Source organism: Gymnoscopelus braueri (assembly GCF_963280865.1).
Source record: "Gymnoscopelus braueri genome assembly, chromosome: 13".
NCBI classification, from domain to species: domain Eukaryota; kingdom Metazoa; phylum Chordata; class Actinopteri; order Myctophiformes; family Myctophidae; genus Gymnoscopelus; species Gymnoscopelus braueri.
The window spans coordinates 53,762,019-53,781,105 of NC_137615.1; the positions used below are offsets into that span (position 1 = coordinate 53,762,019).

The 19,087-nt window shown below is 40.5% G+C and overlaps 1 protein-coding gene across 3 annotated transcripts in view; it reads left to right on the forward strand.

Moving 5' to 3' along the window:
* The window catches only part of carm1 (coactivator-associated arginine methyltransferase 1), a 49,689-nt gene that overhangs the window by 13,722 nt on the left and 16,880 nt on the right, over window positions 1–19,087 (forward strand). For 2 of the 3 annotated variants that reach the window (XM_080447943.1, XM_080447945.1), the window contains exons 3-14: window positions 376–482; window positions 2,702–2,806; window positions 3,527–3,637; window positions 5,830–6,007; window positions 6,907–6,997; window positions 8,911–8,992; window positions 11,500–11,585; window positions 11,675–11,764; window positions 12,179–12,316; window positions 14,441–14,530; window positions 16,286–16,398; window positions 17,453–17,530. In XM_080447943.1, coding sequence (XP_080304069.1) covers window positions 376–482; window positions 2,702–2,806; window positions 3,527–3,637; window positions 5,830–6,007; window positions 6,907–6,997; window positions 8,911–8,992; window positions 11,500–11,585; window positions 11,675–11,764; window positions 12,179–12,316; window positions 14,441–14,530; window positions 16,286–16,398; window positions 17,453–17,530 — 1,269 coding nt within the window. The remainder of the gene's footprint in view (window positions 1–375; window positions 483–2,701; window positions 2,807–3,526; window positions 3,638–5,829; window positions 6,008–6,906; window positions 6,998–8,910; window positions 8,993–11,499; window positions 11,586–11,674; window positions 11,765–12,178; window positions 12,317–14,440; window positions 14,531–16,285; window positions 16,399–17,452; window positions 17,531–19,087) is intronic. The other variant, XM_080447944.1, reaches the window with a different exon arrangement.

Consider the following 19,087-nt stretch of genomic DNA (forward strand, 5'->3'; position numbering starts at 1 on the left):
TTTTCATATAGCCAATGCAGCCATATCTGCAATCTTATCTGAATGACTGTTAAAGCAGTTTGTTTAAATGAATTTATAAAATGTAAAATTTTCACAGGGATTATTTATTGGTGTGTTAGATATACATACATATTTCGGAGTAGATACATGTGTCCAGATGCCTGTCAGACAATGCTGCTCCGCAGGTCTAAGATGGATCAAACGGGTGTAGCCAAAGTCTACACGCCCTCAGACCTGAAGTGAGATCTGAGCGGGCCGTACGCTAAAGTCACGATAGATTGATAAATGCCGGGCCAGTGTCTCTTCTTTCTGTCCTAAATTGTGCTGTTGGGAGTTCTTGACACTGTGGCATATAACTGTGTGCGTGTGTTGCAGACTTCTCTTCGTTCTATAACCTGTTGAAGAACTGTCGTGGTCACAGCAGTGAACAGTCAGTCTTCAGTGAGAGGACAGAGGAGTCGTCAGCTGTGCAGTACTTTCAGGTGAGAGGCCATGATGCACGCTGCTCTCCTAATCTACCCTCTATTCTTCGTAAAACGGGCCGAGTTGCAAATGGAATTTACGTTGTACGCTTTTTTCACTCTACATCAAATATCCTTGCCGAAAAACGTTGTGAGCTTGTAGATTGGCTATTGGCTAACATTCGCCCCAGAATGGGGATGTTGGGGCTCAAGTAGTTAAGGTCTCTGCCAGAGACAGACCCAGTTGGGTCACTCTTTATTTCTCACATATTCCATGGGTTCGGTCGAGTTCAGCCTTAACATTAATTCATTTATATCATTGCCGTTGGCCAGAAACCTTGTATCTCCATTATTCAACCTTTTTGTTTGTTTGTTTTCCTGCATATTAATGCCCTACTTCTAGACTAGGCTCACTACGCCACAATGCATTGTGAGTTTATAAGTGGTCAAGTCTGTGGGGTTTCATAAATATTTAACCATAAAAGGATTAACAAGACCTTGTGACTAAATAATAATGGAACACAATTTTTTCCATTTCCTGAAAAGTTACTTTGGACATATATTTGTCCAAGCTGTTTTCATGAATAGACAGTTTGAAAAAAGGTAGAATGACCATTCCTACATAACAATATATGTAGGCATATGAGGGAAACTTTTATTTATAAAAATGTCCAGCTGTCATCAGGTTCTAGCGTAAAACATGTGGAGGTGCAGTCTTGGACAGAATTCTGTCGGGCTTGGGCTTTTATTTTGTTTAGGCTTTTATTTTGTTTACTTTACTGTTTACTTCAAATTACTTATTTCCGTTTGCCCTTTGACTTTATAAATAAAAAATGCTCAGAGCAGATATGACAAATATATATATGACAATGCCTGGTACCCATAATCAAAATGGGCTAGAACAGGCCATGCATTTAATAATTTTATACCTTTAAACATTTCGGAAATAGCCGCTCCGCAAGCTCACAACACATCACATCGCGATTCGTTGTGAGCTTGTAGATCTGATATATCCACTATTTTTCAACAGATTAATTTTATATATGAATGGAAACTTCTGACGATTCTGACAAAATGATTATCTCAAATAATTGTGATTAGGCAATTTGAAAGGCCCAATTAATGAGGACTCGTATATGGAGATGTTGAAAAAAGGCTAACTGTTCCTTTAAAGATGTCATGAAATTATGTCATGAAATGGCTTTATTGTTAACTTTTCTGTTAAGCTTAGCTCAGAACCAGAGTTGTGGAGTTCTTCAACCAATCAGACGGTCCCGTCCCCTCGAGCAATGGGTTGGAGGAGGTCTCACAGCAGCGCAACTGGCTGTTGTCTCCATAGATATAGAGACCTAGATGCCTCATTGGCCGCTGCAGTTCGTTGGAGCGACCTGTATCGCGGCCGCCATAACAGAGGGGGCACGATGCCACTCAAAGTGACTACTGGCCAATCACAGCGCGTCTTTTCCAGGACGTGTCAGAATCTAGTTGTCCCGCCCCCACCTGCCTCTGATTGGCCTACCGAATGTCCCCTTCTCTGACGCACGCGGAAGTTTCCCGCTTGCCCTGCGGAAGCGGAAGCGCGCCCGAGATACAGACGCCTCAGAGCCGGAGGAGGCGTCTACCTTTTATGTCTATGGTTGTCTCATCATGCAGTGGGCAGACAGAGAGCTCTGCTGAGAGACACGTTTATGTAGTGCACTGCATTGCTTATTTCTCACCTCAAATGTTTTCAGATACATATTTTAATGTACTGTTTAACCCATTTAGGGCGGGAACCCCTATTTTTAACTATACATTTCAAGACGGGAACCCCTTTTGGGGTTGTTATTGCTATGTATATGTACAGTATATAGCGACATACTTTTTTTTTTCAATAGAAAAACTGGTCAGGATTTAGAATGGAAGGCGTTATTAGAATTGGCCTCAGGTCTAAATGGGTTAAGTTTAAAACGAGTAATGCACCGTCTGGCCGAGTGGAGGAACGTGAGCTATGGGAAATCATGCAGGTGAATTAAATCAAGATTTATATATATTCATAAGGGCCTATCTATGGCATCATAGGGACTTCAGGACTTTTGACATAAGAATACACAAAAAAATATTCTTTCTCGTTTTTGGCATCTAATGTCCTCATTATGACCGTGGGTATGCTTTGAAAGTGTGAAAACCTATTTTTTCATTTCACCACGTCTTTGATGCGTTTGTATCTGACCTTGCCTACTTGTCTCCGTCTCCTGCAGTTTTATGGCTACCTCTCCCAGCAGCAAAATATGATGCAGGATTACGTTAGGACTGGAACCTACCAGCGAGCTATCCTCCAAAACCACAACGACTTCAAAGACAAGGTAATGCTTTAAAACCTCAAAGCACACTGACTTTAAAGACAAGGTCATGTTTTAACCTACTAGCACTATCCTTCAAATTAACCCATTAAGGCCGGGAACGGCCTTAATGGGATCTGTGTCATTTTTAGATTTATTTGGCTATTCAGATATACAAGCTCATAGAGCGGCACCGAGTGCCGCGCTATGAGCTTGTAGATCTGCTTTTTTTTTTTTTTATCATAAATTTGTGCAAATCTTAGAATATATATTTTTCAAAGCAAACATTTGTAACTACAAATGTCTTCTAAATCCTAACAGTTTTCTGAAAAGTCTTATGTTGCTATAATATCAGTGGTTCTCAAACTGTTTTCATGTCAAGGACCCCCAAAATGATATGTATTTGGCTGTGGACCCCCTTCTCAAAATATTTTGTTCCAGGAACCCCCAGAAGCAAAGATTTGAGTTTCAAATGTTCACTTTGAAAAAAAAATTTCAAGGTTTTTCAAAAATAGCCAAAGAAATCTTAAAAATGACACTGATGCTTCCCCAGTCTTAACGGGTTTAAACAGTCATAACTCATAATGCATGTATGTCTGTTGAAGCAGGAGGTCTCTCCACTATTAAAATCGTCTTAACTCATAATGCATGGATGTCTATTGACATACATTGATACAGTATGCCTCTCCATTATTAAAGGAGCACTTCACCCATTTTCAACGTATCTTTGCACTGTGTGTGCAGGTCATATTGGATGTGGGCTGTGGTTCTGGTATCCTGTCGTTCTTTGCTGCCCAGGCTGGTGCCAGGAAGGTTTACGCAGTAGAAGCCAGCACCATGGCGCAACACGCTGAGGTACACTACTTTTTAACACACTGTTTAGTCAGCCTGGACGATTTTTTAGATCAATTATCATTGCTCAGGAAGCTCTCAGAAGGTTCCCCTTCCATGACTTAACCTAAGTATTCAATCCAAATGATCTAGTGTTTTATTAATTTATCTGAAAGTTTTCTAAAAACGAAATTTGGCACCTTGGTACCATCTCGGGAGTTAATTTTCGTTTTGTTTGACTGCTCTCACCCACCCTCCCCCAAGCAGGGCAGGTATTTACACCTTAGACAACGTAGAGATGCGTGATTGTTATAGTTGATGGGATTTGCATGTCACTGTCAGCTCCCTCTTAATAAAAATGAAAACTGTGTTTAAAATAACTCTAACCCGAACCCATAAACCTAACCTCGAAATGTCAAATCACCTCGCTTGTATCGGTTGTATTTCGTCTGAGCAATGTCTGTGTGCTGCTGCAAACAGCCCAGTATGCGTGCGTGGCTCAAAACGAAGCATATAATTTAGTATGCGCGTAAAGGTATACATTCAACACTTTTAGGTATGGTCATTATTTTGAGTTTTGTGTCTGTCAAAGAACAAACAAATCGCTTTCAACCACGATTTATTCCACTGACATCTATAAAGGCACCTCTCTCTCTCATCACACCGCATGCAGTAAAATCCTCAGTGTTCATGTATCCAAGTAATAGTTTGTGACTTATACGGAAGTGCTATTTTTTTATTTCATTTTCTTTACACATAGGATCTCTTGGTTACCATTCCCAATGGAGCGCACTTTCTCTCGTCATTAGTCTGCTAAATACATTAGTTATTTAGCTTTTGTCCAAAGCGACTTACAATAAGTGCATTCAACATGGGTAGGGAACGAAACTACTAATCACCATCTTAAGTGCATTTCCTGCAAAAACAAGCAACTAAGAGTATACCTAGCGCTAAGGTAAAAGTGCAATATATCAGCTACCTACTTTCTTAAACAGATGAGACAAAATAGCAAAATCAAATGAGCGCGAGCTAAAACAAATAAGTGTATCGACTAAACAAGATCCAATAAAACAATACAACAATAAAACAAGAGTTCGTACAACTAGTTGCCTATGAATTGAATACCAAGGCCCTCATTGGAAACAAGTCCGCAAGGACTTTTATGAACGGACCTGTTAGACAAAGTATTTTAAATGTAACTGTGCTGTTTTACATTTTTTGCCTAATAAAATATTCAATCAAAAACAAAAAAGTTAACAAGTAGGCCAGGCAAAGAGGAAGGGTAGTGTTTCCTGAAGAGGTGGGTTTTCAGCCTGCGGTGAAAGATGGGCAGTGACTCTGCTGTCCTGACATCAGTGGGAAGTTCATTCCACCACTGTGGGGCCAGAACAGAAAAAAGTCGTGACCGTGTCGATCGACCAGAAGGACCCTTGAGTGACGAGGCAATCAGTCGCCCCGAGGTGGCGGACCGAAGTGGTCGGGCAGGGGTGTAAGCGTCATATCTATGCCATAGATTTATAATATATCGGATCTATGCAGACGGCTGCAGACAGCAGGCATAAATGTAACTTTGAAAAGTTAATCTATGTAAGGAAACATTGTTTTACTCTGTCGCTACCAGTGATTTTCTTTCTTTTTTTTTCAAAGTAAATGCGACTTAACTGCAGGTATTTTACAACATGGGTTGCCACTCATTGATTAACTGGTGATATACACATAACTGACACAAGTTTTAATACCCAGACTTTGCGGATTACAGAGATATTTAAATGGCAGCAAGCCGTTAAGAAGTAAGTGCCTGCATGGTCGGCTTACAATGCACAGCGAGTTAGTGGGAGGGGCCTATTTGACCAAAAAGCCACAAATCATGAACGAAATGTTCAATCAAGCCCAAATTTCAATCACATGACTAGGGTTGTGTACTCCTACTTTGACCCATAGGGGGAGCCACACATGCAAAAACTGTAACAGTTTGTTGCAAAAACATAATGTTTTGCTTGGGACCAATCCCCTCCAGATTAGTCACACATCACACATTAGTTACACGTTAGTTATACATGTTGTCGGGACTGATCAAGGCAACCGCAATTGCAATTTCCCCAAAATTGACCCATTAATTGCTTTCTAGTTGCTTTTAGCTTCATGTTTTAGCTTTGACGCTGCATGTCTGAACAGGGCGTAATTCTTATTATTTTACTGTGTGTTGCCCCCTGCAGGTGCTGGTGAACAGTAACCGTCTAGGGGATCGGGTGGTGGTCATCCCTGGGAAGGTGGAGGAGGTGACGTTGCCGGAGCAGGTGGACATCATCATCTCTGAGCCCATGGGCTACATGCTCTTCAACGAACGCATGCTAGAGAGCTATTTGCACGCCAAGAAGTTCCTCAAACCCAACGGTAAAACACACTGCTGTTTGAGCTGTGTGTGTGTTCTTGTATTACTGCTGTGGTTCTCAAACTTTTTCATGTCAAGGACCCCCAAATTAATGTGTTTGGGCCGCGGATCCCCATCTGAAATTATTCTGTGTCAGGGACCCCCATATAAGATTTGTGTTAACATGTTTAAAAAATATTCCATACATTTTTTTTATTGTATTTGAATGGCAGATCTACAAGCTATACTTGTAGGGTTATATATATAGATATAGATATATCTAGATATATCTAGATATATCTAGATATATCTAGATATATATATATATATATATATATATATGGTTAAGCAGATGTTGATGCTTCATCTAATTTAGCTGCGGACCCCCTGGAACCCCCTCAAGGACCCCTGTGGGTCCCCCACCTCACTTTGAGAACCACTGTTCTACTGCACTGGCGAATGTTTTTTGCAACATTGGACTGCCACAAATATTTGGAAATTAGAATATACTCTTCAAAACAAATTCTGAAACTTTATTTCTGTCCATTTTTTCTCCCCTTCAATAATACCAATTGTTATTGTATTTTATATTGTTGGAAAGCCTGATTAGTCACCTTACAACGAGGTACAACTTATAAGGATCATGCATTTGTGGAATGAGCAACACGACGGTCCCCTGAAATATTCTTCTGTTGGTGTTCACTCTCGTTTGACCAATTAGTATTATTGAAGGGGAGAAACAATCGACCGAAATAAAGTTCAGGAGTTTACATGCACTTCCCCAACGTGTATGTGCATGTCTCCTGTGTGTGTGTACATTGTTTTGTATGTGAAGTAGTGCTGGAAGAGTGGGATTGAGGGCCAGTGTAAACTGCATTAGTAATTGTAGCATGTTGTGACGATGTGTGCATCTGTTTACCAGGTAAAATGTTCCCCACCATCGGTGATGTCCACCTGGCACCATTTACAGATGAGCAGCTTTACATGGAACAGTTCACCAAGGCCAACTTCTGGTGAGTGTGTGTGTGTCCCTAACACATTGATTGCCATGATCGTAATATTACATCATCTCAACTCCAACGCTTGACTGCCAATGGCGTAATCTTAAGTAATCTGGTGTTTTTTTTGTGTGATTACACTAAAGGACGCTCTTCGCCAACCTATGAATGATGCCTTGACTTCCACAGGACGATACACCCGAAAATGACGTCATCTAAAAAAACATCACCCCGACCGCTATGTTATCAGATTTATAAAAATACATTTATCTCGGATTTCTTTTCCCAGATTGCTTTTTTGGTGAAAACGAGCTATATTCAACTGCCGATAACTACAGAACGGACGATCGTGGTACAATGTATTTTTCCCCGGTGGAAAGAAGAAAGATGCGTCTTTCCACCGAGACATCATTTGTCTACATCCGCATTGAATTTTCTTTTCTGTGGATCGTCAAAAACACTCAAAATAAGCTAAAACCGCTGGCAGTGGCGAATTAATGCACACAGGCGTGCAGGACTCGTTCATAAGCGACAAACAAGGCATACCACCACTGCCAGCAACAATTGGACAGGTGACAATAGAGATGCTCCGATCAGGTTTTTTTGGGGCCGATCACCGATCCGATTATGATCAGTCTGATCAGCCGATACGATCACTGATCCGATCATGTGGGAAATTTTCTTTTCTTTGTTTTTATTTTGTATTATTTATGCATGTATAATTATCATTTATTTTGTAGCAATAAAAGACAATATGTCTCAAAACACTGGCTTACAGTTGAATTATGTCCAACTAAAGAAATATGAATTAAAAAAATTAAGACAAATAATGACTGCCTCTGAACATTGGCTTGCAGTTATTGCACGTAGCCAAAATTCAACAATAATATTAGGCGCATAGACTGATGTAACATAGACTGGTTTGACACTTGACAACACTGTGATCAGTGTATTTATCAGACATTTAAAACTCTCAGTACTTAGTAAACTTGACCCTAGGCTCCGTACTTGGTCTGCTCTTTTTCCCTCTACACTCTACCTCTTCTAAAGTTCCCCTCAGAATATAGGGATATTAGGGTAAGTGGTTAATGTACATAAAATAAAAAAGGTCAAATAAAGATTTGTAGACCCCCCTGTAGTAGACTGCCCTCCAATCTGGGAACCCAACGCCAAATGAAAAGGAAAAACAGCGCTATTGTACAACACAGATCCTCTATGGGGGTCCCTGGCACTAAATAGAGTGGACAGCATGGGGGAGTGATTAGAGGAGTGGCTAGGCTGAATAAATTACCCATTGTTCACGCCCATTACCTGGAGCTGAGAGGTGCTCGAAGTGACAATTCTTTAGAAGGGATTATCTCAGTTTGCACTATTATAGATAACCAGATTCAAATGAGCACATCTTCTTCAAATATGTTCAGATTTCAATGAATGATACATCATATGAAAGCTTATATTCTCTACTTTAAGGATCCTTAAAAAATGAAAAATGCTCACTTGCGGCATAAACCATTGTACTCAGTCACATATGTGCATTTGTGTTGAAAACGCATCCACCGAGATACTACTCTGGTCTAATCCAAGGAAGTTGAAGCAACACTCTAAAATCGTGGATTTTTGTTTGGCTTGTCAATATGAGATCACAACAGCAACAAAGGTTAGTAGTAGACCTATATTTGAGATGTATGATGACTCCAGTGGTCTATCCAAGACGTTTTACAACGTTGACAACTTCACTTTTGAGACCAGGGCTAGGAGCTGCAGCCTGAGAGATGCTGTGCGTGTGCGTAACAGAGATACGGCTGTGTTTTACCGACCTGTGAAGAAAGTAAAGAGGAGGCCCAATTTCTTTCCAATGTGGCGGGTGTGCATAGAGCCTATTGTTTTTCTTGGGTATAAATTGGTCTTATCCTCTCTTGCTCTTTAAGGTACCAGCCCTCTTTCCATGGTGTAGACCTTTCTGCCCTGAGGGGGGCAGCAGTGGACGAGTATTTCCGTCAGCCAATTGTGGTATGTTTACACTTACACACACACACACACACACACACACACACACACACACACACACACACACACACACACACACTAGTTCAACACATCTGTCACACACAGGCAGGCATCTGACACTTCATATATTAGGCTAGTGCCTATCAAATGTATACTATTTACAGTAGGAGCCATGCATAAAGCTTCTGAAAGTGTGCTATGATCTTATTATATACTGTATTAAGGAAACCTCTGTACGTCAGTCACTCTCTGTCCCTCATAGTTCTCCTAAGTGGTTTGAGCAATTGCTCTGAACTTGCACACAGGCATCGACCATTAGCATATGCACACAACCTCAACGGCAGTTTTTTTGCTTTCCCAAAATGTAAGCTGTTTGTTAGTGTTTAACAGAGATTCCGAGTTCGGACTATGGGGTGGGGGCACATAACTCCAGTCTGCAAATACTTTGAGTGCACACATCCCCAGGTATGGACTAGTTATTGTAACTACTCAAATATTTAGCTATTTTGTATCTAGATAGATTTTATTGTCATTCATTCTCATTTCAAATTTCAAAAATCACATAACACATTGAGTGCCAGAGGTTTTTTAAAACGGGGTACAGCCAGTGCCAGCGTTTTTAACAATTTTTCTACTTTTTTCAAGTAGTCAAAAAATATTTTCCGTGATCACCGTCCTCACGGCGATCCCCTCATTACACACACAGGGGTCTCGTAGAATCGGGGGGAAAAAACAAAAAACATTCGGTAATCCGTTCCATAGTTGCAGCCAGTTGAAAATAGTCAAAAATACATGGTAAAAAGAAAAAAGTAAACAGGAGCCGAGATACAGAATTTTAAAGTAATACGTTAACCAGGAAGTGGATAGGAGTCTAAATCTTCGAAAAATTATATCTCCTGGTGCTGTGAAAAAAAAAAAAAGGAAACGCATTGGTTGGATTATGAAAAACGGGGTTTTTGGCACTCAATGTGTTAATAACCATATAAATTCTAACAAATTTAGAGTTCTGATCGCTTGGGGAAAGAAATTCGTACAAAATCTGGCTGTAATGCGCCGGATGCTGCAGAATCTTTTGCCAGAGGGCAGCAGAGTGAACATTCCATGATATGGGTGGGTAGGGTCAGTTGTGACATTGTGGGACATTGTGGGCCCTGGTCAGACGGCGCTTCTGTGCAATGTCTTTGACGGAAGGCAGTGAAGTCCTGATGATCTTCTCCGCTGTCCTCACCAATCTCTGAACAGACTTCCAGACAGAGATGCAGCTGGTCAGTATGCTCTCTATCCGTGCCCCTGTAGAATGTATTGAGGATGGGAAAGGGGAGACGGGCCCTTCTCAGCCGGCGTAGAAAGTGAAGGCGTTTTCTGTGCTCTCTTACAATAGTGGCCATATTAGAGGACCATTTGGCACTGGTATGCGCCTGGAGTCCGTATAGTCATGGAAGAAACCCTGGGTTTTGCAACTCTGTTCTGAGCTCCACCCCATGTCCAGCTCTAAAAGTGTCATTTCACACCCTCAGCAGTGCCCCCAGCATACTCCACCACATCAGTGTTGGTCTTCTGTCGCCGCCAACTTAAAGGGATATTTCAAACATGTTTGAGGTCATGGTCATTTTAATATCTATTTTGGACTTTTTGAGCACCCCAGGCAGTTTATTTTTAAGTTGCTTGATTCAGTATTTAGATATTTGATATACATTTTATCAGACACGCCACCTTCCTATACAAACCCATTTTAACTGTTCGCTTGCCTTGACTACTGTGCTTCTGCTGTCTGTCGCACCGTCTCCGTCTCCTCCCATCTGGCTGGTTGGAGATTCCGCTGCTTCGCGCGCCTCTGGGTCTAGCCGACATAGTGGTCCATGGCTCTGTGGAGCGTCCGTATTTACCACATCTACCGTACAAAAATTACTTGCCGCACGTAATTCTAATACAAACTGCCAATCGTACACCAATTTAGGGTTGCTGCGTTAAAACAACCAGACTCACCGATCTAAGTTCATTATTTGCCATTGAATGTCCTATGCTACCGTGAGCCAGTGTGACCGGCATCATACATACCGTACATATATACATACAATTTTGGCATTTAGCAGACGCTCTTATCCAGAGCGACTTAAATCTAGGGATAAAGTGTAGTGCCTCGGTAAACTAGGATCACAGGTAAACCAAGAACCTAGCTTCAGTGTAAACAAAATACTATCAAAAATAATAATCTGTACATTGAAACTATAGGATATCAGGTAATCAATGAACCTAGCATCAGTCTAAACAAAATACTATAAAATATATGTACTTAGAAACGATAGGATACCAGGTAAACAATGATGGCATCTGTCTAAATAACATGCTTTCGAAATTAAATTTTAATCTTGTAAAAAGCGTGTAACAAAAACATAAAAACAAATGACCAGGTCGTCATAACTAGTCGTGTCTTGTCTCCAAAAGACACCAGATGAGATGTAATGTGTATTATGTGACATGAGTAACATGCTGTTCTCCTCTGCATGCAGGACACATTTGATATCCGTATTCTGATGGCCAAGTCAGTCAAATACACAGTTAACTTCTTGGAGGCCAAAGAAGAGGATCTTTACAGGTGTGTGTGTGTGTGCGTGTAGTATATTAAACAGTAATCGTGTGTGTTGCTCTTGGTATTAATGTCTCTATGTTGTGTGTTTTCTTCAGGATAGAGATTCCCTTCAAGTTCCACATGATGCACTCAGGGCTGGTCCATGGCCTGGCCTTCTGGTTTGATGTGGCCTTCATTGGGTCAGCGTAAGTCACTCATTTTATTTTTATCTCTGGGATCTACACTGTAAAATCTGCAGTGTTCATTTAACTCCACAGCGCCCACATCTTCTCTTATCCAAGATGACAGTATGGCTGTCCACAGCACCCACATCTTATCTTATAGGATGACATTATGGCTGTCCACAGCACCCACATCTTATCTTTATCTTATCTGATAGGATGACAGTATGGCTGTCCACAGCGCCCAAATCTTATCTTTATCTTATCTGATAGGATGACAGTATGGCTGTCCACAGCGCCCACATCTAATCTTTATCTTATCTGATAGGATGACAGTATGGCTGTCCACAGCGCCCACATCTTATCTTTATCTTATCTGATAGGATGACATTATGGCTGTCCACAGCGCCCACATCTTATCTTTATCTTATCTGATAGGATGACAGTATGGCTGTCAACAGCACCCACAGAGCCACTCACCCACTGGTACCAGGTGCGCTGTCTGCTTCAGTCACCTCTCTTCACCAAGGCAGGAGACACATTGTCTGGTACAGCTATTCTAATAGCCAACAAGAGGTAAGGACCTCCCATTGTCATATTATTATTGCGAACGCGGAAGGAGGCGCGGAAGGAGGCGCGACCAAGTGGAGCTTACTATGTTACCATGCTTGGGTTGTGTGTGTGTGTGTGTGTGTGTGTGTGTGTGCGCTTCTGTCTGTCTGTGTGCATGCACTGCCTAGTAGAGGGCCAGAGGGCGCCAGAGTGCAGGAATTTAGACAGCCTGCAACACACACACACACACACACACAGTCAATGTTCTCTCCCCATCACAGTGAAATAACACGGATTACAAGTCCGTAAATACACAATATTTTCGAGCTGCGTTCGCTTCCAGCGTTCGCGCGTCTTACTTGTCATATATATATATATGTTCAGAGGTCGTGTTAGTCCGGTAATTCGAATTCCCTCCGGACATCCTTACCAATTAAAAAACGTATGGTAACAATTGACTTGAAGTGATGGTCAGAGGCAGAGTGAAGTTTGAGGGTTTTTACTTCTTCTCCAAACCGGTAACGAGGCAAATTTGTAAAACTGAAATGATACAATGAACAAAGGTAGCACTTAATTAAACAATGCTCACTTGTAAAGATATCCATCCAATAAAATAAAACGGCATGGAACATAAAGCGAAATGCCACAAGCAGTATGTGTACTAAACGGTATATCACTTTTATGTTTACATGAAATGACTGTATATAGAATGTAAATAGCTTGTAGATCTCTGTAAATAGTTTTTTAACCTATTTATACAGCACTACATAATACTGCAATACGAATTGAAATGAAGAGAACCATGAAATACAATAATTCATTATTACTGTCCTTATGGATTATCATGAACTGTAACACACATGAAATGATACAATGACAGAATGCTTCTATAGAGCTAGCATAAAGCTAATTGTTAACAAACAACAGTCAGGCTATCACATATCAATGCACAGGATAGGTGGAAGCTAGCTTTGGCTTAGCAAACAGCAAGATGCAAATTAGCCCAACACCAAATATTGGGGAAAACAAGAAAGCCACAATATGCACAATAGACATCAGAAATGATTGCAAATAAGATACTCACAAACAATATTTTTCAAGGCACATAAAGAAAGTGTAAGGAATACTGTTGCTGAGCAGTTGCTCTGTGACCGCATGGCATGTAGTCTCTCAGAAAGGTACAGTTACCCCAGCGTCCACTAGGGCGCAAACCCACAAAGTTCAGTTCCAAATGGAACATGTCACTCATGGTCCCAACCCTAGATAATTAATCCCCTTATGCAAGATGAAGCTGTAATTATTTTCTATATCCTACTCCTTTACATTCAAATAGTTTTCAGTCACAAATATAATGCCAAAAACGGCTATGGCTGTTTTTGAAAAAAATATGTATTAAAAAAAAAGAATTAGACTCCTATCCACTTCCTGGTTAACTTATTACTTTAAAAGCCTGTATCTCGGCTCCTGTGTACTTTTTTTTTGACTATGTATTTTTGACTATTTTCAACTGGCTGCAACTATGGAACGGATTACCGAATGTTTCTTATATTTTTTTTATTCTACGAGACCCCTGTGTGTGTAATGAGGGGATCACCGTGAGGACGGTGATCACGGAAAATATTTTGTGACTACTTGAAAAAGGTATAATTGTTAAAAACGCTGGCACTGGTTGTACACTGTTTTAAAAAACCTCTGGCACTCATTGTGTTAATTGTCATTATCGGCTTCTTTTGCGCAGCACCTGCTGTCATTCATAAAAAAATATGTCCATTATTTTTATCCGATGTCCGATTAATTGTAATTATTCTGGACACGGTAACCGGCAGAGATGAACTACCGTGTCATTTGTCAACCGGTCGTGATGTCCGGAGAGATTTATATTTTCCGGTCTTTGTCATAAAATTTCGGTCAAAACCTGTGTGTGTGTGAGATATATATATGTTATATATATATATATATATATATAATGTGTGTGTATATATATTTATGTATGTGTCCTCCACCCTCAACATGTATGTATATATATATATGTGTGTATGTATATATATATATATGTTTATGTGTATATATATATATATGTGTGTGTGTGTTTTTTTTTTTACAGCTGCATGTATTCCTACTGTTAACCATGTGCTATTGTCACTCCAGGCAAAGCTATGACATCAGTATTGTTGCACAAGTGGACCAGACTGGCTCCAAGTCTAGCAACCTTCTAGACTTAAAGAACCCCTTCTTCAGGTTAGTGACATCATTTCCATGCTATGACGTTGCACAGTGGTTCCCAACCTGCTGTCCTCATGTGTTGCAATATAACACGTTGTGAGCTTGTAGATCTGCTATTTTCCTTCTTACTTTTGTGTATCATGTTTAAATTGTGTTGTTCGTATGAAAGCAGGGGAATCATAGCTACAAATTGAAATATTGGTTGTGCAGTTTGACCCACCAGTTTTGGAGATATGGCTTACGTAGTGTTTGAGAAAACCGCCTCCAAAGGTTCACTGCTTTGTTCTGTGAGATTTTAACACCTATCCAAAAAGGCTTTGCTGAAAGGTGGGGGTCTGAGGTGCGTATATACATTCTACGACAGCGTTACGAAAAGACACGCCCTTAGAAAAGGCCCGCCTGCCTCTGATTGGCCAACCGGATCGCTGTAACTTAGCAACTCCCCCTTCTGTGACGTACTCGGAACTGCTTCGCAAATGGGGGTGGGGGGTTCAGAGGTGGGTGGATGGCCATTGTTCACATGAAGTTTCTAGGAATGGATTAAAACTAATCTGTAGTGTTAACTCCTATATACGCATTCTACGTTTGAGTAAGAGTACAAATGTATTGGCATCAAAACTACTGTACCAAAGTACAACATGCTAAAATGTGTAAGAATGTGTTAAAACTTACAACATATTGGTAAATGTACCGTATGTTCTGTAATAATAATCAGAATCTGGAAATAACTTTTACCTGAAGTATTGTATTGGGAGTAAAAATAAAAATATTTTGTATTGGAGAAAAATAACAATATTTGCCTACTAGATGTACTGGAGTAAAAGTATAAATTACTGAAAAACTTTACACACTCAAGTAAAGTAATAGTACCTCAAAATTGTTATTAACATTTGGTTCCATTTGAACTCATGGGGTCTAACTGAGTACATGTTATTTCCACATGGCATATACTTTACATTATATACAAAAATGTTGCTACAGTAACCTTGATTATTGTAGTGATTTATAAAAGTGAAATAAAAAAGTCATATTTAACTTTTCCCTTCCTAGAAATGTAGTGGGGTCAAAAGTACAATATTTGTCTTTGAAATGTACATGAACGTCATAAGTATCCTAAAATACTACTAAAACCTAAATTACTTGAGTAAAAGTACAAGAACGTTAATTAATGAGCGTGACAAGTTGTGAGCTTGTAGAGCTGCTATTTACGCTTACATCACAGACGCTACATCATCGGCCCTAGCCAGTCACAGATCGGAGCTCAACATTTTAGACAAGCGAAGAAGAAATACCGGAACTGATCTTTTACCAAAACCCACAAAGAGGTCGTAATGTTATTATAAAAAAAGTGAATAATTCTAACATGAATAACGTGGTTAATAATTGTTTCTTTGGGATGTACTTGACACGAAAATTACGGGAATATTTACGTGATGCGCGTCGCTAAGTAATGGAGCACAGACATTACCGCAATCCGCTGCAAACGGAGGGTAAGTGCAATATTAGCTTAGTATTGGCCACATTCGACTCATACCAGGCGGACGGTTGCGACTTCAGTTGCACATTAATACATTTATTTACATGCCGATTTAAGCTCTGACATTTAAGTGAAGCGTAGCCTGGTATGAAGTAGGGCATTAATTTACAAAAAAAGCATACAAAGTTAAAATATGGCGATAAGAGGTTTCTACCCGACTGCGACAATATATTTCCGGGTACACTTTGTGGCGTGTATATGTATACATATACTGTACATGTATGTGCTTTCAGGTACACGGGCACTAACCCCACCCCTCCTCCCGGTTCACACTACAGCTCTCCCTCCGAAACCATGTGGAATACAGGAGGAGCATACAGTATGAACCAGGGGATGGCTGTATCAGGTAATAACTACTACTATAATAATGATGATCATGATACAAGAGGATACAGTATGACTCTGGATCAGGTACAGCATCATTGTGTGTGTGTGTGTGTGTGTGTGTGTGTGGGTGGGGGGGTGTGGGTGGAGTCCCGGTCCACTTGCCAGATATTATGAACACCGTAAACGGGAACGGTGATCCTTTCCCCGGTGCGCTTGGAAGAGATTGTGCATGTTTGCATACCGTAGGGCGGATTCTCACCTGCATACTGTGGATTCGAACAGTTCCCCAGTACCAGTGTTAATGTTGACAGCTAATTTTGATTTGGTCATCTGACTCAACGCCCGAGCGCAACCAAACCTAAAATGACTTGTCTGTTAGTTCTACTGGATCTCTTCTCCACTAGTCCCTCCCTAACATTTTAGTCTAGTTTTTATTTGCTGACGAAATTGTCAATATATTAAGTCACCATGGCTTAGTTTTTCGTTTTTTTTAATTTGGTAAGTTGTTGGCACTCACACCACTCTGATCACTGTGTACTTCTATAAGGTCAGCCTTTATGCGGCCTGACATGTGTTAACCCTGCTACAGTTTTTAACTTGAACTGGAAAACAAACTACAAAAGCAGCCTAGCGTCGCATCCCCCTAAAGAGACACTAGACAACATTCAGCCATAGATGTCGCACTTTTACAACACATGTATACATGATGGTTTATTTCTCAGTCACATCTAAAAGACAGCAAAGACCTGCAGTCATGTAGTCTGCAACAGTGTAACATGATGGCTGCCTTACCAGAATATGTTTAGGGTAACGAAAACACATGGATAATGGCTGCCATCAGCTTATGATTGAAGAGGCAAAACATATTAATACAATAAAATACTAATTCTGGTGTTTTGATGTCTTGACAAAATTATGAAAATTTGGAATCGGCAATCAAATTTTTTTTGGCGGAAAGCAATGCTTTTATTCTAGATGTTTTTACAACTTAAACTATATTATTACAATTGTCTAGTTCTCATCTGCATATGCTTTAATGTAGTTTGTGTTCTGTGTGCCTCTCTCTCCTGTAGGAATGCCTGCAGCGTATGACCTCAGCACGGTTATCGGCAGCGGCACGACGGTATCACACAACAACCTCATTCCCCTAGGTATGACCCCCTGCTCCCAATGAACCCCAATACAACCACCCTGCACCCTATGAACCCCAATACAACCACCCTGCACCCCATGAACCCCAATACAACCACCATGAACCCCAATACAACCACCCTGCACCCCATGAACCCAAATACAACCACCCTGCACCCAACTCCAATACAACTAGGGATGAATGAGGGAAAACAGGGCTGCATAAGGCCCAGTCCCACCTCAGGGGAAGGCTTATGTGAACACTGACACGTCCTGGACAGATAAAAACATGACACCCCCGCCCCCTCCCCCGCTTGAACTTTGTAGCTCTTTGACGCTGGCATCCATCCAGGAGGAAAAGACAGAAGAGTTCTCAACACAGAATATAAAAAATTAATACAAAATTATAATCAGATTAATAATTGCAAATGCTTGACATTTAAATCATGTGAAAAAACAGTACATCTGTTATAATTTGGCTTTCTTCTTCTACAAATTATAATGGAGCCCAACCAAGCTATCATTTGATTTTTTTTTTTACGACATTACTAAAATGGGCAATACTCAAAAATAGCCAAACGAGCTTATTCAACCACTTGTTTAACTGAAGTGGTTTAAAAAAAGATAATGTTCCGTTTTTTTAATGTATTTATATTAACTCATTGGCCGCCATTATCGCATTAACGCGATCTAATAAATAGCGCGCTTGGCCGCCAGGATCGCGTTAATGCGATCTATGGTCTTTATTGATCTTTATGCTCTGATCACGCTATTCTGTTATGAATCAGGCTAAGTTTCAGGTTCCACTTACTTCAACCACCACTGCATCCGGTTCCATGACTTGGGTTCCGTTTTCGGTTTTACATTTTTCCCCCCAGTCATTTTCGACCATAATGGGGAAACAAACGGTTTTTCACACGCTATGAAAAACGATCGGAGACCTCCCCTCCTATAATCTATGGTCTGGGTGACGAACAGTCATCCCCGTTGTGTATCACAAAGTAATTTTCGCCGATAACAGAATCTGAGACATTTCACTTCCGGTTCATGTGTTTCACTGTGTGAGTGGGTCTGGGAGGGGGCGAGTGTCAGCGAGCCGATCAAGCTTGGTATGTGCTGCTCTCTAGTGGTGGAACGATCAAAACGATTCAAGTGTCAAGCTAGACTTTCTATATGTGAATTAAATAACAAAATAACGAAACAAAAAAACACGAAAATCGCTGGCAAGGGCTGCTATGAACGAGGTTTTAACTCTGGCAGTCAATGAGTTAAATGTTCTCAAATAGAAACTTTAATCAAATCAAAGTTTTTCAAAACGATTGGAAAAAATATGGGTCAAAACATTTGCAGACAGTGGTCCCCAAACCTGTTCAGCTGAGACCCAAAAGATCATTTTGTTGTAACCCACAAAAATTCATTATGAATTAATAACTTAAGCTCAGCGAAAATATCCAATGTAATGTGAAGGCCCACCCCCGCTGCCCTTCCGCATTTGTTTCCGGTTGCCTTTCGGGACTGACAATTCCAACATAGTGGATTTGAATTAGCTGAAATAGTGGCTTCAAAATTGATTTATT